The sequence below is a fragment of the Strix aluco genome, chromosome 21 (genome assembly GCF_031877795.1).
Source record: "Strix aluco isolate bStrAlu1 chromosome 21, bStrAlu1.hap1, whole genome shotgun sequence".
NCBI classification, from domain to species: domain Eukaryota; kingdom Metazoa; phylum Chordata; class Aves; order Strigiformes; family Strigidae; genus Strix; species Strix aluco.
In genome coordinates, this window is record NC_133951.1 from 14898243 (window position 1) to 14918178 (window position 19936).

A 19936-nucleotide genomic window follows, 5' to 3' on the forward strand; every position below is an offset into this window, starting at 1 on the left:
ATTTGATGGAAGAGTGTGGCAACTGATCCAAGGTAAGAAAATAAGGGAAAAGAAAGCGCTCTAAACCCAAAGGGGCCATGCTGACCTTGGTACCTGTCCCATGAGCTTCAAGATACTCCACTTCTCCAGGTGTGATACCACATTCTCTGTACAAAGAGCTGACCAGCTTCTGCTGCATCTCTCCAGATGGGAATGTCACACCTAGGACCAAAATTGCCATCAATTCCTCTCTCCTATCGGATGCTTTCTGTTCTGATTTTTAGCACCCTTTCAACTGCTTGGGGCTACCAGATTAAAAAAAAAACCAAAGAGAGACTTTTTCAGGACTTACACCAATGAGCACCAAATATAATAAGTCAGGTTCGCTGGAAGAAGAGCAGAGGAACCAGAAATGGACCTAAAGCAATGAGTTAGACTAGTGTGGAAAGATACTGGTTAACAGAACGCTAGGAGATGTCTAGATCAAGCAGAACATGTGAAACTTCATGTCTCCATAACTGTGAGAGTGGGAGAAGTGGGACAGCATTAGGGAAAAAGCCTCACAGTCATAACACCACCTATATTTCTACTGTCAGTGCAGAAGTTACTGCAGACATGTCCTGAGGAAGGCTAAACTAGCAACAGGACGTTCCTGTTACTTTGTACAGTAGAAACCACCACTTGTCTCATTCAACTTCTTTACAAAATAGGGTCATGAACTTTCCATTACCAAAATGGGAAAAGGAAAAAAAAACCCAACAATAAAAAACCTTCACACCTCTAAAGAAGAACCCCACAACAGCCCGTTTATGATTACAGACTCTAGACTGAACAGTTCTTCTGTAGGTATCTCACTTTCCAGAGGCTCAAGGCCTACCTTGATCCTTAAAGCCATCAGTGTTACTTCCAGCATTGACTATTGTGGCATAGATCCGCTTAGCCATAGATCTCTTGGTCAAAAGAACAACAACAACAGCTTCAGAGCGACAATATCCATTTCCTGAGAACAGAGAGAGAAGAACAAGTCACTAATTCTGCTCTGCTTTGAAAAAAGTTGCAAAACAACATGCAGTAAGGTTCATTCCTGAGCTACCACTTACAACAGAACGCTCTGAGACTATGACATATCTATTTCTTTAAAAAAAAAAAAAAAAAAAATAGTCCTAGAAAGGCTTGCTGCTCATCACAAACAATGATAGAAAGTTTCCATCAAGAGACAGCTATTTCCTCTCCCCAATGGCTGACGAATGAACCATACAGTTTCTTCCCCACAGTTAATTTTCCAGGTTCGATGGAGCATGCAACACAGATCAGGTCCAGGGTACATCCCAAACAGTGCACCTAGGAACAACTACGAGGCCAGCTCTTGGCTGCATTAAAAGAGTATCTGACCACAGACTCCACAATAAGTTAATCTCAAAGACATGACAGTTGTCTGTACTAATGCCTTACCTGAAGCATCAAAGGCCTTGCAGGCACCATCAGGACTAAGCATACCCAGTTTCATGAACTGTACAGAAGTGTTGGGTTTCAGCAAAAGGTTGACCCCTCCTACTAGGGCTCCACTGCACTGTCCACAGCGAATTGCCTTATAAGCATTTTCCAGAGCAACGAGACTAGAGGAGCAGGCCGTGTCAATAGTTATGCTTGGTCCTTAGGGAACAGAAAGGGAAAATGAAAAAGCTGGGTTTTATTGTTTATTTCCTAGAGTTGCCCTCCAAAGACTACAGGATGTGATCATAAGGGAAACATATTTAAAAAAAAAGTTAAACAAGAGTTATTTCACAACATAACAGGTAATCCTGATACAATGGGAGACAAGAATCACCATCTCTACCTGCTTATCATGTAGCAAGGGATAAGAAAAGTGGAAAAAAAATTGCAAACAGTTTGGCTTTAAGGGTATTTTTAAAAATTCTGTCTCCATCTCCATCAAAAAGAGATATTGTAGCTTCACAGGCAGCTCTCATCTATTTCCCCATTCTCACCACTAAAAATCCCTCCCCTTTCCTGGTGCTACTCTTGACGTTATCTCTGTTCCTTGCTGCTTTTCAGAGCAATTCCCATCCCTCCACTCTCTTCCATGCCACACATGGTTCAAGACATGTCTATGTCTTCAATCACATCATTTTGGTGGCTCTCCCACTTCTTCCACTTTACTCAAAAGAGCCAACTGTTCCAGTCAGTCTGTCTCTGCACTAGCTCGCTTCTACACAGCCTGATACCAAATAGCAGTCTAGAGGCCGGAAAGGACCTAGGCCTTTTTATGAAGGCCTCTTGACATCATCTTCTTTCAGATGAATGCCAGCTACACCCATCAACAGCAACTGAGTTAAAGCCTTACAATGAGTCTTATCACACAGATACGATACATCTTCTGCTTCTCATAGGCCTCCTTACAAGAGCTACTTTCTTATCCCAAAAAAGGGTATACATCATCATATCCACCCCACTCCTCTACAGAAACTGCGGTACAATCATGCTCAAATTGCAATTGTTCATCAGCATCAACAGGTTTGGGGGCACTTACCTGTGAAGTCAAAAAAGTAGGAAATCCTGTTGGCAAACATAGCACGCTGGCAGCCAGTCATACTGTATCCTGAAATCTCTTCTGGATCTTGGCTAAAGGCTTCACCAGCTTCTGACCCACTGGCACCAACCCATACACCTATGTCTGTGCCACGGAGGGTGGCCGGATTAACACCTACAGGGATATTGGAAGGTAGATTAGAGCAGACAAACTTATAACAAGCGGTGAACTGAGGAGATACCAGGTCTGCTGGCACCAGTTCATGAAATACTACTTACTGTCCCTTTCTGGTAGGCCTGCAGCATTGTTGCCTTATCTATAGTTACATTTTATGTTTCAATTACAGACCTTACAAGTCTTACTGCAGAGTCCACCAGAACTTTGGTAAAGGCTTTTGGCCAGAACATCCTGTGCCTGGAGACAGCTTCTCAGCTTAGCTGGGCATTGCTACAGTCTTGTGTAAAAAGAGTGTATGGACTATGAAAGACACAAATGCTGATCAGATAAGCTAACAGCTGACTTCCAGTGCAGAGAAAAGGAGCAGACTGAAGGGGAGAAAAATCACAGCACTTGAAGTGTCATGTAAGCATAGGAATATCAATCTCTAGCCACACACAAAGCCCAGATCTGAAGTACAAGACAGAAAGGAAAATTCTTAAGCACAAAAGCCAACAGCCAGAACAAGAAACAATTCTGCTCTAAAAAAACCACAGAGCAAGCTCAACTTGCAGCAATCTCTGATGTTTCTTCTCTGTGCTTCAGGAGTCCTGGAGACAAGCAGAACATTCAAGCCTCCAGACTCAGGCTCAGCAGCAGAGGAGCAAGTGTTAATCTTAATCAGTCAGTACTAGTGAGGTGGTTCCAACTTTTTGCCATGTGCTTCTTATGTTCAGACATGAAACATGAAGAACAAACTTTTTGGTTCTGTGAGTAAGTAACTCAAAAGCTCAAGACACTGGCAACGATGGAGGAAAGAGGCTCCTATTTCTGAAAGCACACTTCCTGGGCAAACCTTCTACAGAAGCATATCAAACACCACAAATTTTCCATGAGCCTGGCCAATAGATAGGAATACATCAGGCCATCAGCCATTCTTTTAGACCACAGATGTGAATTCTAACCAAGACATCTTCCTTTTGCACTACAAACATGCCTTTAGCAAAGGCATCTATTATGGAATATTAGGGTAGAGCAAAACATACAAAAGCTCTAGAACTGTTGACTGTTTAAGTGTTTCTGTCGTACTGGTTGTACCATATGATGCAGGCAGAGATTTGCTGGCAGTCAGCAGAGATTTCCTAGTTTGACTTCCAGAGATAACAGCTTTGTTCTAACCCCCATACCAGTTCTTTGGTCTCCTCTCTAATGTGATGGCTTTCTCTTATTAGAGATCTCATCACACAGGTGCATGTCTGCACCTGCTGCACACAGACAATACAGCACAATTCTCCCTCTTCAGTCATTCAGCTGCTTACCTCCATCCAAAATAGCTTCATAAGAAACTTCCAACAGCATGCGAAGTTGAGGATCCATTGTATGAGCTTGTTTGGGGTGAACTCCAAAAAAGGATGCATCAAATTTGCCTATCTCCTTGAGCTTTCCATTTCTCTTGGGCAGTCCATAAATTCCTGAGAATAAAAATTCAGAGTCACAGAATACATCAGCTTTGAAACAGGTACCAGCTGAGACAAAGTACAGAATGACCACAGTCGATTCTCGATGACATATGAAACCTCACTTCCCTGTTGCAGTACCCAGAGTGCTGCATGAATATCTACCTATGCATCTCTCTGAATCTCATTTGGAAGTGAGAATGCTACACTAACAAAAACAATTGTCATTTTTAAGACTCTCCCAGATATGGCAGCAAAAGACATCTATCTAGTTTAAGACTTTTTGCTTTGGCAAGTTGTACCAAGTGCATAAACAGAGTCCAAATCAGTGGTTCTAGTCAGTCACCAGTTAGAAGAAAAACAAAAGCTACTTTTCACTTCTGCAAATCACTAGCTTGAATTGGATGCACATGTGCCAAACACTTCAGAAGGACAATCAGACAGAAAAAAACATTGTAAAAAGCCATAAACACAGGACTGGAGTCCCTGTGCTACTCCTGAACCCAGAAGAGTGTTGACCCACCTTACTGCCACAGCTATCAACTGGAGGTATAGGATTCATGTTGCCTAGCTGCTCTGTCAGAGTGTTCTTTTATTTGGAAGTAAGCTACCTATTATTTATAAGCTACTACTGCATGGGACATGACATTATAAAATGGATTGCATAAGACCTTCATAAATGTTCCTGAATTTCTTGGAGATATATATATCTATCAGAAGTTAATTCAGAAGTTCTGGCAGGATTTTGCATCTGAGAAATCCTTTCCTTTCATTGGATAATTCCTCTAAAATGCTCAGAACTCAGGGCTCCAAAAGGAGAGACAATAAGCACTCACCTGGTTTCCACCTCCGATCATCCTCTGTGACCATATCAACTCCATTAAGCAGGTTCTCCCAAAACTCTTGCAAGTTCTCCGATTCTGGCAGCTTTCCTGCTATGCCTGCAATCACCACGTCCTCCATCTCTTAACTTCTCCCTGTTGCTGAAATCCACAAATCAGTAAGACTAGTGAGATTTCACACAGAGAAGGAGAGTATATGCTTCTGTTGACTTCCTGGCATGTTGTGACAAACAAGCATATTTGCAGGAGAAACACCCACACAGGAACAGCCCAGGGAGTCTCTACTAAAAAAACCAGACATCCCAACTAATCAAAAGGACCATAAGATCCATGGGCTCAAAGAGGATGAGAAAACTGATCCTGAAGGAGTGTCGGGCTCTGAGAACCACCAGTTTCTACATGACAACTGGAAAATGAACAGGTCTAGCTCTACTAAATGCAGAGCCTCTGTGAAGTCAGCAGAGAAGAAAGATTAACATGCTGGAGCAGAGGTGGGTGGAGAAATTATGAAATTCATATAGTAAAATACATAATTACAAGGCAAACCTAACAGGTAGCAAAACAAGTTCTACGATCATTCCAAAGTTAAATGCTAACTTAAGAATCAATAATCAGAAAGTTTGTTGGAAGGGGAAAAAAAACCAACAAACCAACAAAGCCCCACAAAATAAACACAAAACCAACCAACCAAAAAATCCAAAACACACACGGTGGAGAAAACCCCCACAAAAGCATAAAGATTACAGTACAACTTTGCATCATTTTAAATACCCAAAACAAGAAGTGAGTTTTACATATAAAGTGTTTCCCAAGTGGATCCTGCACTGCCACACTTTTAGAGGACTGGAATGGGGACCTGAGTACACACAATAGAGAATGGTGCTTTAAAATAAGAGCTGGCAGAACAGATCTGGATTCCAGCTGGGATGAAAAACCTTAGCTGTTGTCCCATCAAATTTGCATTCTAAGACCCCAATCTCAAACACCACAAGAGCACATCATGCTGCATAATACATCATGACAAGCCACCTATACAGATCACAACACCAAATGATAGCTCATATGTTACAGTCACACTCATCTAATTTATTTTCTATTACACTAAAAATATATTAACAACTAAGCAGAGAGAAGGCAAGTTAACCTGATGTTTCAGTTAAGTTCGAATTATAGTTTGTAGATCCTAAGTAGGCAAGGGGGGGGGGGAGGGGGGGGGCAGCGAACCAACACATGTTATTTATATAAAAATAAATGAAAGTGTGGCTTAATGAACAAAAGATGTAGTAAGCATTCACAGTACTTCCTTAAATAATCCTCTGGTAAGTAGAAGCAAAATATCCTTTAATGTGTGGGATTTTAACACGTAAAAACCACAAATAAAACTGAGTATTCAAATGGATAATAGTCTGCTGTAGTAACTTTGAAGGAGAGACCTATGGAAGACCAAAAGTTTGACTTCCATCACAGATTATGCTCCATAGTGCCATCCAGGCACTTTGCTTAAGTGCTGCAGGTGCTTGATGATCTCCTCCACAAAACAGCACTAATGGGGGTACTCTTAGATGAGCACTTCATAGCTGTTTTTCCTACCCAAGACATTTCATTTAGGCATGGTTTTGCAGCCTCTTTCAGGAGTTCCTTTCTGAGCAAGAAACAGGCCTCTCTTCCATCCACGCATTGTTCAGGCCTAACGCCTTCCTCTGGCTGGAAGAGGCTGGGGTGCGCAGAGGGAAAGCAAAGCCCTCGCTCTGGTTAACCGAGGTGTAGCCCGGTCAGAACACACCACCAGAGGTTGCCTGATTTCTTTTACCCTTCTTTCCTTCAGCAGTTATCTTGATTCAGATCTGTGGAGTAACTGTGTAATTACGCAACATGCAATACTGAGGTAGAAGAGATGATTACCTCATCCAGTCCACCCCTTCTGGGAGCAGAAACAGAAGTGCTCCCAAAAGGACATCTTGGATTTCTCGGTCTTACGCTAAACACCCAGACAACAGAAGTTCCATTCCACTCTGGTTGTTCATTTTAAAAGGGAAACACTAAGGGCCACACGTGCAAGGCCCTTACTGAGAAACTATTCCCCAAAACGGAAGTTGGTATTAATAGGCCTGGTCCACTCTGCTCTGAAGAGAAGCCTCTCAGTTTTTCCACTCACATAAATCTAGCAATTCGGTTTTATTATTGGCATCACCACCGTACCTGGAAAATCCAATCAAGGGCCACAACTCTGCTCTACTTGCAGCAGTTCTGTGCTAGGGGCAGAGAAAGAATGGATCTCGGGCACAAAGCTTACAATCTAAGCATAAGACAAGAGACGTACAAGATGCTAATGTGATTATGATTCCATTTTATGCCTCAGCTCTTTGGGCGATGATCTCTAGGGAGAGAGATATAATTTGTATTTCAGGGGACTGAAGCGTCACCCTGGAGCATCAGAAAAACTTCATCCAGGTACAGCCAGTCTTGACAAAATGTTCTGAGACAGTGAAGTAATGGAATTTATCAGCAAAGCAATTTTTGCCAACATGTTATGAATGTAGTTGAGCAAGACTGTGTCAAAGGTGGAGAAAAAGCTGCAGTAATCAAAATGTAGAAGAACAAGAGCCAAGAAGTTAATTTTAGCTGGGTGAATGGGTAAGAGCCACAACTTAAGGATTTTTATATACAAAGAACTGAAAAGATTTTGACTTCACACAGAAGAGCTCCAGATGCCTACATCTAAGACAGGATACAAATTACGCATTTAGCAGCAGACAGCACAGATGATTTGCTGTGGAAAACAAGAGTGGGAAGAGGAAAAATCATGAATGTTAAATCATCCCTGATTAAACAGTGATTAAAGTAGATGTTACGACTACCAACAATGTCTTTGGTCTTCCTTGACAGATAATAAGCAGGTAGACCATTTTAAAGTTGATTGACTATACCCCCAAATGGTGCACTGTATTGTTTTACTATATTAGAGACTTATTTTGTTCTGTAGAGCATTTTTAGACTATACACAGCGCATTGATCCATTTTGAAGCATAGGAGATAGCACAGATCAAGAAAGAAAATTATTTCTACAGCTGTTTTAAAGGAGATTGGACTACGCAAACATACAGAAGAGACTGTTCCTACTACATTTGATGAGCAAAGTGACCAAAAGCAACAGGTCAAAAAAGGAGAAAAAGAAGACAGAGGGACAAACAGGATTCTCTGATTTCTTAAGGGTGTATTCTGCTGCATCCAACCAGACATGTAACATCCTTTTTCCTCTGTTTACCCCACGGTTTTGCTTCAACTGAATTCTGTGAATTCTTCCCAGACAGCTTGCATTTTTAACTGAGGGGAGAGGGGGGAGAAGCAAACAGCCCCGCTCCCCCAACATATCAGTCTGACAGACACCTCAGTTAAGCATAAACTACCACCTCACTGGATTTACACAATATTTTTTGGCAATGATGTTGCATTGCTGACTCATTCAGTTTGTGACTGGTAATAACTAACAATCCCTTCTGATATTATTGACTAGTAACAACTTTCATCACTCTGTAGCTGTGCTCTGGTTATCTACCTCCCACATTAGCCATTTGACAAGGTTGGTTTGTTTATTGATGTCAGTTCCTTTCTCCAATCACATTATACCTTCTTAACCTTGTTCTCCATGTCTTGGATACCTATTGGTATCATGTTAGCTTGACGCTATTATCAAAGTTACTCTTAAATTGAAATACTGTTCTCCATTGCATTTAAAACATCTGCTTTTCAGTACCTCACTAATCCAACACCAAAAATTAATCCAGAAAAGTATTAATCATTGTTTTCCACCGTCCCTGGCAGCTGTACTTTTTTCTTTTAACAATAATTCTATCTACTGTTTCCCTACAAAAATATCTGTGTCCATTAAACTTGTAAGCTTTTAGAAGGGGAAAGAAAAAGAAGGACAAGAAAAATAAAAAAAATGAAGGTAAAATTTGATTTCTTCTCCCACTTATATCTGACTTGCCAACCCCTGAAGAGAATACTTTTCTTATTCTGCTGCACCTATGTCCGCCTAAGATTCAGTGAGGAAAGGAAGGGGAGAGGGATGGAAGAAGAAACTGTTTGCAAAGAAGCAATAAAATCCAAATCTTGTTTCGTCTGATGCACAGTTCTCTTTCCTAGACAGGAACGTAATATTTATTTCACTGTTATTTTCATGGCTGTCATCATGGTGGGACAGAATCCTGCTACTGTTTCTAGGCAGTCCAAATCCTGACCTTTTTGGAGCTCCCATTATTGTAAAATGAAACATCCATGACTCCTCCATAGCCTCCTTCAGCACAGATACTGACAAAAGGATCACATGCTTAGTTTTCCAGCACAACTACATCATAATCCAGGTTTTCTAATCTCAGACTATCATTTCTAAAATTCATAATTAAAACTATCATTACATAAGAACTTCAGTTGTAAAGAGCTATAATGCCCGCCTCCAAAAAACCCTTTACAAAATAGAGGCAAACACAGGCTGCTTTTAATTTTTTTAAAGCCTTTGGCTACCATGAATCTGTGTGCTACAGCTTCGATTTAACAAAGACCTTTTAACTGCCTCTTTCTGTTTCAAGGCTGGATTTGTCCCATTGACAAGACAAATGAAAAACAGTAGCGTGTTTCTCATATTTAGCAGGAAACAGAACCTGGTTCAGAGCTGCTATTTGAGAAAAGTAGGTTAGATATTGCTCATGGAATCAACACAGCTCTCTTGATTCCCAAAGGGTCAGAAGTGATTTGTACAAAAACTGAAGTCCCCAGTATCACTGTATCATGTTTGCAAAATACCTGTTCATAACTGCCCTCATCCTCTGAATTCATCCACAAAATGCAGCCTTTCACAGTGTATTATTATTTTCACTTCAAGAAGCATAGAGGCTGCAGGAAAAGGTGAACCCTTTGCTCATGTGCCTTGAGGCTTTTCCCCCCTCTCATTTTTTAAGGCAAGACACACTCCAAGCCCCCCCCCCCGAAGGACTACACAAGTTAACATACACAGCTTTAACGCTGCCTGTCTCAGTCTAAGCATTTTAGCTTTTAGCTAGGAAAAGACACATTTGGTATCTCAAAGGGCCTTGTGCCAGGGAAGGAACGTGGAATAAAAACCAAATAGGAGCAAAACCAGCGTAAGAGAGAAGATGGTCATCACATTCCTGACAGAACCACATCATCAGATCGAGTGGTGTACGATCAACGAGTTATTTCATGGGGGCGGCTGGTTTGTGCCGAAGCGGAAAAAAGAAGTGTAGCAGCATACGCGGCACCCTGGAGATGGTTCCCTGGCACCTACTGACGAGCCACCTTTCGCCACAGCGAACACCGCATCCCCTCCCCTACGAGATCCCTCCGCTCCCCGCTCGCCCGTGGCCCCGCCGAGAGCGCAGCGCGGCCCGCCCGCTGCTCCGCGCCGCTCGCCCGGCGCCCCAACGGCGGCCGCCAGGGCCACCCAGCCCCGCGGCAGTCGCCGCTCGTCGCGCACCGGGCGCGGCCCCCCGCCGGGAGCGCTCCAGGCACCAGAGGCCCGCAGGCAGCGGCGCCGCTGGCCGCGACCCCCGAGCGCGCCCAGGCCGGGCCGAGGGGCCGCCGAGGCGGCTGCAGCGCGGCCCCCGCCCGCCGCCAAGATGGCCGAGCGCCAGCGCCACAAAGCAGCCGCTCGGCCTCCTCCCGCGCCGCGCACGCCGAGCGCGGGGCTGCGGCGGGGGGAAGCAGCGCGGGCTGGCGGCGGCGCGGCCGCGGAAGCGCCCGGCCGCGCGGGCCGGGCCCGTGCGCCCCCCGCCACCCGCGCGGCGCGCAAGATGGAGCCTCCCCGGCGCGGCTGCCGGGCGCAGCGGCCCGCGGAGGCTCCGCTCTCCCGCCGGTACCTGCACAGGGGCGGAAGGCTTCGCGCTGGGGAGACTCGGGCGTCAGCTCAGCGCCGGGCCGGGCTCTGCAGGGAGGGGGGGGAAGGCAGGCGGGCGCTGCGGCGACCAGTACCGAGCGGCGGAGGCTCCGCGCTCCCCTCACTGTCTCCCTCTAGCTCCCACCGCTATTTAAGCGGTCGCCACCTCCGGCGGCCACGCCACATGGGCTGACAGTTTACTCCTCGCCGCAGTCCAATGAGAGCCGGGGCAGGGCCGCCCCGAGCCGGCCCCGGGGTGATGCCAGCCCCTGCCCGCCGGAGCCGCGCCGCGGGAGGAGGGGGCCCGAATCGGGCCGGGGCGGGCCCAGGCGGGTCCCCGCGCCCGCGGCACTGGGCCAAGCTCTCGCGCCCCGCCCCGCCCCGCGCTGAGGCCGGGAGAGGGGCGGTGTATGTCGGGCGCTGCGGGGGCCGCTTGGCGTCCCGCTCCCACCGCTCCGCGGGCGGGCGCGCACGGAGGGGGGGTCGGGGGGGCCGTCGGGCGCCGCGCCAAGCCGGGCTGCGGAGCGGCCGCGCGTGCCCGCGGCGCACAAAGGGACGGGGGGCGGGGCCGGGCGCGCCGCGCCGGGCCGGCGCCCAATCCGGAGGCGGGAGCGTGTGGGCGGGGGCGCGGCCCCGCCAATCGCGGGCCCCGCGGGGCGTTGCTAGGCGATGAGGCGATGTGGTGACGGCGGCGGGGCCGGCCGGGGCCGCCGCAGCGGAGCGGAGCGGCCCCCGCCGCCCTCCGGTCGTTCACCCCGGCGGAGCGCGGACCCGGGGTTACCGCAGGGCAGCGCGCACGCCGGCGCGGATGCGCTGCCCCGTGCTCGGGCCCGCCGCCCCGCCGTCACTGTCGGCAGCCGAGCGCGCCCGGCGGCGGGGGGCGGGCCGCCGCGCTCCCCGCCGCGCCCCCGGTACGCCCACCCGCCGGGGGACGGGCGAGGCGGAGACGGCTCCGCGCGCGGGCACCTTTCGTCCCTTTCTCTGCAGCTCGGCCTCCTTTACGCTGAAGCAACACGCAGGCCCATAGTCCGATATCAGCCGCAAATCCGAGCCCTGCGCCGTGTCACCTACGGCCGCTGCTCCAGCACAAAGCGGCCGCCGGGGGTGGGTGGGGGGGCGGCGGTGCCGAGACCCGCCGGGCCGCTGGCGGTGAACGCGGCGCTCGGGGCCCCGTTCGCATTCGGGCTTTTGGCTGCTGCCAGGGCTGCGCTAAAGCGCTACTGCTGCGCGGTACAGATCGATCGGGACCTTCTCTGGGCAGAACTTTTAACTTTATCCACAGATTCCTCAACATCGTAATAGTGTTTTAACCCTTTGATATCAACAACAATCAGCATTTAGTGTTTTACCTTTTCAGGACTCTCTGAGCGGCTGTGATCAGTACTCTCCTTTCTTTGCACAATTCAGCGTCATCCACAGTACTACCTTGTCACCACTCTTTCTCATCTGGTTTTCAAGAATCGATGACCAATTTGCTAAATATTTTGGTCATAAGAGAAATATATGAGAATTTTCCCCCTGTATTTAGCACACACTCAGCGCAAGCTCCCCACACATGATCCAAGTGGTATGTTCAGGTTATGTATCGTTATTATGCATACTTTGTTAATTTTCAGCATACTTACATGCATTGTTCTTATAGTTACTCTGAAATGAACGTACAACGATTGAACGACTTCTTTTCTAAGACAAACAAAACCACCTACAACTACCATCTTCCCTTACCTACAGTTGCTTTAAGGAAACCTGTTTCTCAGGGGAACTGAATAACTTCAAGTTGCATTTTTGGCAAGAGGTTTGCATGACCAGGCATGCCAGGTGACATACTGGGACACACACACACATGCATCCCCCAACCAACCCCAAACCCCTCAATCAAGCAAACAACCTAAAAACCTGGAAAGAAACCTAACACAATTTCTGAAGTCTGCAGCCCATGAGCTTATATCCATGATGCAAGGAATAGAGAGTAATGTTTTCCAGGCTCAGATGCAGTGTTAGAAAGATTATGGAACAAACTGCTTTTTCTAAGGGCACACTGCTTTTAACACCCGTAAATGCACAGAATCTCATAGCACTGAAATACTGTGCATCTCCAGAGTTCAATTTTAAACAGGGAACTGGAAGTAAAAAAAAAATTCAGGATAATCTACAGCTATTAAAAACTTTGGAATTTACACATTGTGTACTAGAAATAACCAGTGAGAGCTGCAACTGCTGTGATCTGCGCCAAAATTCTTGTACTTGTTAGAAACCACTACACTTTGAGCAACAGGAAGAGCTCATTCAGGGCCTGGTTCAAGGGAATGCATCATGTTGTTCCGGCTCATGAACAATGTTAAATGTTGAATCCAATGACAGGATTTTCAAGTAATTAAATGAATTAGAAAGAAGCTCACAAGGTCTCTCGGGCCTCATATTGACTTGATAACATCCCAATGAAATTTATTGCAGATCTAGCATCTGATTAGAATATGGTAACACCTTTGCACTAAAGCAAAACATTTTCAGTAGGGAGTAGAAAAATAATTATTCCAATTCTCAAAATGATTACTACCATGTTGTCAGATGCCAAAGAGAACACTTCAGTGATGCCACTCACAGAATCACAGAATCGCTTAGGTTGGAAGGGACCTCTTGAGATCACCCAGTCCAATCCCTCTACTCAAGAAGGGTCAGCTGGAACAGGCTGCCTAGAACAACATCTAGTTGGGTTTTGAGTATCTCCACGGATGGAGACTCCATAACCGCTCTGGGCAATCTCTTCCAGTGCTTGACCATCCTTGCAGTAAAAACGGTTTTTCTTGCATTTTTCATGTGTATTTCCCATACTTATAGTAAAGTTCATCACTGTAATATCCCAAGGCAGCTCAGCATTACTAGAAAAGTTACAAAAATACACTGATTACTTGTTTCAATGTCCTGGCGTGTTCATAACAATATAGATATCCCTCATTACATCACAGCTCATTCCAGTTTTCTTTTAGTTTCATCTGTCCTAAGACTTATTTCTTACAATGTTTCTGTATGATTCTAAGTGTTGCTAATGAACATGTTTTTCACTGCTTTAAACTCTATGCAATCTCTTGTTAAAGAAAAATATAATTACTGGTGTGACAACAGAAGTTTAATTTTATACTCTCATGCTGTCTGAACAAGTGGAAAGAGCTACAGAAGATGAGAAATAATACAGATTTGGGTGTAATCTTTTTGAATCCCTTTCTTTCAGGTAGAAAGATAGCCACACAGGATTAACGGTTGCACTGTTAATTATAAGAACACAAGTAGGTTGAGGCATCCCACTTCTAAGCTTAAATCACATCTACAGTTTCTCAACAAAATATTTGCTAAAGACCTGTGAGTTCTGCCTAAAGGCACTAGGCTTTACATATGTATTAACTGGGCATTTCTAAATCCATGATGCAAGCAATATTTAATATATATAATTAAAATAAATCAGTATTAGCAGCAAAGACCGCAATCTCATAATGTACACAGATTAACCCTTTATTTTAGGGTTCACAGTATGAAACGGGGTATTTGTTCTCTGTTCTGGCTGCAAACATCCCAACTCGACATAAAAAAACCAAAGCAGATATTTACATCTGATTTATAGATTTCAAAGTAAGTTAATAGCAAGTATGGACCTAGAACTTGCTGCCAACACAGAAATCAGTCTTTAATATTATAGTTGCGGATTTTTGCCACATTAGAAGAGATTTTTGGTTTCACGGAATGAGCACAAGATAAATTCCTGGATTTTAACTTCTGCTGAACTTCCAGCCTGGTTCCTCTAACTGTCAAATCTGCAGCTGGCATTTCAAGTTTATCCTTGGATTTGATATTTTGCTGAGATTCTTCAGGTTGCTCAGTTGAACATGTAACTTCAAACTCCACTGATCAAAAAAAGAAAAATACTTTGTAGTTATGTTTGTACTGGATTATGAGACTGGATAGTTGAAGAGAACTGGTTTACTCTTTTTCTCTAAATATATTGCTGCCATAGTGCCAAATTGTTGATGTCTTATACTGACTAACAGAACCATTTCTGTACATAGGAAGCACAGGTCTGTCCATTAAGGCTTGCTACGCTGATGGTATATTACAGTAGCATCTTCTGCTCAGTCCTTGCTTCACCTGTACCTGTACATCCTCCATTAATATCAGACAGTTTAAGAGAGGAGAGAGGAAGACAGCTGGAAGGTTGGTGTAATTGTTCAAGTCAAGCACTACCTATCTGTTCAGTTGTTTTTAAACATCACCTTTTACAAGTCTACCCTTCTCTCCATTGTGAGAGAACATCTGTATCAATCAAGGCAATACCAACATGCTGGACAACACGATACAAAGTTAGACCTACCTGGTCCCGTATTGTGAAACAGTGATAAAGTAGTTGGCTGCAATAGTTTGATCTGTTTCAAGAAATCACCAGCAGCCATAAAAGCTGCAGCAAAACATGTTTGGATATGCATGATCCAAAGGGCTCAAAGGCAATTCTGTGGGCTTGACAAAGCTGCACTACTACCATCATGTTTTGGGTATTTTTTTCATCTTCTCTCACACAGGAAGGCATTTACCATGAAAAACTTCGTTTTGTTGTCTAAAATACCTGTGTGTACTAGAGAGGACTAACTCAGAAAGTAACATCTTTGGTTGGGAAGCAGGGAGACTGATCTTAATACAAATCGAAGTTCATTCTGCAGCTTCTAGCATAATTCTCTGAAAACCTCTATCTCCAACTAACTGAACTTTAGTCTTATCACAGGCTTCATTAGGTTATGTAAGTGGAATTGGTCAATCACAGTATTCGTTGTAAGCGATGGGTAATATTTACAGGTGCTTGGCTCCAGCAAGTTAATCCTTATTTTTCAAGGCACTGAGATTTTAACTTTAGATTTTCCATGGAGAGCCAAAGCAGACAGCAGAAGTAGTCATAGTGTACTTGCGGTAACACACACTACAGCATCCTGTACTAGTTGAACTTTTTGAGCATAACAGGCTTCAGTCCCAGCTACTATTCGACCACAGAGCAAGAATAAGAGGTGCACCAATTGACAAAGAGAAGTTATTAGTAGGATGAGGTAAATTTTCATAGTCAACAGAACACGGTGGAAAGTCCAAACAAAATTGTATGTGGAAGGAAATACAAAATATTCTTGAATTATGGAACGAATTAATCTATTGAGGGTTTATAGTTCTATGCAAAGCATGACATTGTGGCTAGTGTCAAAACATGACACTTTTCAAAATAATTTTTATGTTCAGGCTTAGCCTGAACCAGCTGTTCACTCATGTGTGCGCAATCTCTGCACTGAGTCAGCTTGGTGGCATCTGTTATTACAGGTGGCAAAAGCTCAGTGGACTCTTGCGCTGTTGATGCGGCATTACGCTGTTCAGCTTGCCACCTAGTGGTTTCCTACAGATGCAGAAGGTACGAAAGAGGATGCTTGAGCCCATGGAAGACCTTTGGGTGTATTTTCCTGCCCAGAAAAAGGACTTTAATCATTATAGTGCCCTAGACCTCTACCACATGTGGCAGATAATAAAGCAGAATTTCACAACATCGACAGTTTAAAACAGTGCAGGCAGCAGTGTCTGAAAGGACCTGGATACAGCTTCAAAGATTATTTTCCTTGAACAGGAGCCGCAGCAGAATGAGATTACCTCTTGTTTGTGCTCTAAATAACAGCAACGAGCAGATCCATAAATAGCACACAGACAACACTGCTTACAGTCCGTTCTAAAGGGTCGTTTGTATTCCACCAAGGGGATGACTTTCAGAAAGAACGCATGAGGCCCTAATCCTGCAGATCCAAAGGCAAAGTAACCAGGCACCAATGCATCACGTGCATCCCGTCCTCTGAAGTCTTCTGTGTGCTTGTCTCTTGACATTAGCAGAGACACTACAGTTTTAACTAGTAAAGGCTACTCAGTTAGACAACACAGAACACAAGCATTCTATATGGCTATTGTAAAGTTTTGGACCATCAAAAATCCATGTTAACACAGAAATTTAAAACCATGAAATTGCAAACTTGTAAGGCTAGTTCTACAAAATAGAAAACAGCCCAGAATTAGAAATGTTATTTGAAGTGAAATATCTTAGAGAACACTGAATAAGGACCTTCACATGTTATTGGTTCTGCTTGGGGTTGTTCACATGTGTGAAGGACCTTGAATAAAATCAGCATGAATATGCGCTGTGCAGTAAAGTTTAAATGCAATAGCTTGGTTTTCACAAACAAACAATGAAAAAGTACACCTAATTTACAAGCCTGTAACTTAGTTTCAGATGTGACCTTGGCAACAAGAGCTAGTAAGATCATAGTTAAGAGACTAAACTGCTTTTGAAAACAGACCTAAATGTTTATAGTGTATTGAAATGCTTAACATATCTTCTATTTGATGTGTGTTAACTACAGTCAGAAATTAATATTCACAGATTTATTTTCAGAACTAAAGAGATACAGGTAGACCTGTATGAGCAAACTGAAATTTCTCCAGATGGAAAATTTCATTTAAGAAACTTGTCACTAGATATTTGCTTATGGCTAACAGCGCTTCCGAGGGAACACCAACTCAAACAAGTTCCTATTCAGGAGAAGAACATTTAAGTGAAGAAAATGTAACTAGAGGATTAGTTAATATTTGTGAAACACTTCAAAGATGAGGTTTTATGTAACGCAGAAAAGAAATCATGAGTCTTTCTCTGATTGGAGCCGGAATGAAGCCAGAGCCAGAGTGCTCTTTCTGTTTGTTAATATTTTACCAGACTCTTTCTTTGGCCAGCTTTTTACCCACATGGATTGCTCTTAGAACTGTCCGTGATGTCAAAGCTGTTGAAATTCTGCTCAGTGTGGAAACACTTAAGATAACTTTTGATCCATAAAGTGTAGAATTTCAGACCACAGAGCTTTGCATGTAACAGTAACAATGAGAATTATAGTAGAAGAAACTCCCCTATCAAAGTTCATGTAGTAAACCAGAAAAGTTACTTTGCTTCAAAGCAGCTCAATCTTTTTCTTTGTTAGGTTACAATGTAAACTGAAATTAATAGGCCCAGGACACAGTTCTGAGTATCTGTGGAGGTGGGGTTTCTCAAAATACAGTGGGATACCCACCACAACTGGAGACCTCCTCTGGCATGGAAAATACAAAGTTTCATCTACCCCAAAAGTGTATAAAACAAGTGACTAGTGGGGCATTCTAAGTGCAGATACACCTCGCCTTCTGCTCTTACTCCCTCTGCACTGATCCCAGCCTCTGTTGACCCAAGGAGATAGAGCTGATCAGGAGCTTTTCACATGGTACCACAAAGCACATTTCGCAGTACTGGCTTCACTCTAAATGTAATCATACAGCCGAACTTTAATAGGTGATGTTTGCCTTTCCTTCCGTAGAAACTAGGAAGTGTCTCCAGTAGCAAGTAAAAACTTTATTAAGCTCAATTACTTGAAGAAAAATAAATTCCAGTTTTCTAAATGTTTTACAAAGCTTCCCCTCCTCCTGCCTAACATCTATTCTAAAACCAAAAAAGGCCCTATAGCCCACAGGCGACAGAGAAACCTTGCAGCACATACAGAAGCTAATCACCTGGTTGTACACATGTGTCATGACTTTCAGAAGAAAGCATACAAATCTTCTGACAAGCAGCTTTCTGTTGAGGATGGCCTGTCATCAGCATTCAAGATGCATATGAGATGGCTCACCAGCCAAAGTCTCCCACCTGCTCTCAACCTTTGGGATAGGGCATATAAAAAGGAAAGAAATACAGAAGCATATTTCTTACCAGTACAGTCTATGTGTGTAACACTCATGCTTTTAATATTATCATGGCTTGTACCTGTCTACCCCTGTAGCAGAATCTTTTTCTTTCAATAATGCAGAACAATAAAAACACCTGAACAAGGAACCTGTGTTCCTTCTAAGCCCCTTCTTTCTACTTATCTGCAGAAATAACATACAAGTTATTAAATCCATCTCATTCCTACAGTACAAACTAAAAATCAGCAGGTAGAGTAAGAAGAGAGAAAATTAAAATATCTCATAGCCTTCTGACTTGCTTGGATGCTTCCACAAGTTCTGAATTCTATGGTGAAACAAATAAAAGTATGTAACAATCCACTTCAGTAATTCAGCGTTAACATGCAGTCATAAACACTCCAAAACACACTGAATTATGTCATGTGCTGGAAATACAGCAAATTGCAGGGCTTACTTGACATGCCAACCATTTAAAGTCCCAATAGGCTGTTCTCCACATGAAAAAAATGAAGCTGTTCAACAGATTCAGAAAAATCATTCTCACACTACAATTGTTTCTGTTTCACCAGAAATACCCATAAAACTCAGCTACTGGTGTGACAAATTTGTACAATTGAACTTGTAAAATAAATGTTTGAATAAGCAAACTAACTTGCTTGTTTTGTGGCAAGTCATTCTTTGTTACTGAACTTTCAAGTTTGTCTACGTGTCACTTGTATCTGAAAGCCCAATACCGAGTCACTCCATCTCAATGATGCTTCTATCCACTGTAACCACGCGTTTTGATGAATGTATTGCATTCAAGTGAGTAGTTTTAAATGGGAAAGATTTAATTAATTTTCCATTTCTCAGGCATGAAAAATAATGCAAGCCTCTGCTAAAAATCAGAAGCAGAACTCCTTGAAAATTACATTCTGCTTGGAGGTGATGTTCTTCCAAAAAAGAACAATTTTGCTTTCACAGTCTTGTTTTCTGAAACGCAGAATTCCATCTAGTAGAATTAAGGATACCATTTGAATGGTTTCCTGCAGGAGAAAGCTAAGCAACATAAAAGAGTTTTTAAGTCCCGTTCTTGCAATGCAGCATTTCAGGACCTGCATGTTTGAAATAGAAGCTCTGCTCAAGTGTTCTTAGGGTAAATCTGAATGCAGAGATCAAATTAAGGTTGTTCTCAGGAAAGTATCACCCCTTATTAGTGTTTCATTTGTTTCACGTTGGCAGTATCATCTTTCCCTTTTGCTATTCTCTAGATCCTCAAAAATCTACAGTAAGTTTTGCAATGGTGGCTGGAAATTTCTAGACATTAAGAAACTGA

At 43.7% G+C, this 19936-nt stretch overlaps 2 protein-coding genes across 2 annotated transcripts in view; both read right to left on the minus strand.

Annotated features, from left to right (window-relative positions):
- FASN (fatty acid synthase) overlaps window positions 1–11057 on the minus strand; it is a 44547-nt gene extending 33490 nt beyond the window's left edge. The window contains exons 1-7 of the mRNA XM_074846841.1: window positions 10841–11057; window positions 4959–5105; window positions 3985–4137; window positions 2510–2683; window positions 1432–1632; window positions 857–979; window positions 86–201 (exon numbers count right to left, since the gene is read on the minus strand). Of these exons, the coding sequence (XP_074702942.1) occupies window positions 86–201; window positions 857–979; window positions 1432–1632; window positions 2510–2683; window positions 3985–4137; window positions 4959–5085 (894 nt within the window). The 5' untranslated portion in view covers window positions 5086–5105; window positions 10841–11057. The remainder of the gene's footprint in view (window positions 1–85; window positions 202–856; window positions 980–1431; window positions 1633–2509; window positions 2684–3984; window positions 4138–4958; window positions 5106–10840) is intronic.
- Window positions 11058–13271: 2214 nt separating this feature from the next.
- Window positions 13272–19936, minus strand: part of CCDC57 (coiled-coil domain containing 57) — a 53381-nt gene continuing 46716 nt past the window's right edge. The window contains exon 14 of the mRNA XM_074847249.1: window positions 13272–14753. Within this exon, the coding sequence (XP_074703350.1) occupies window positions 14530–14753 (224 nt within the window). The 3' untranslated portion in view covers window positions 13272–14529. The remainder of the gene's footprint in view (window positions 14754–19936) is intronic.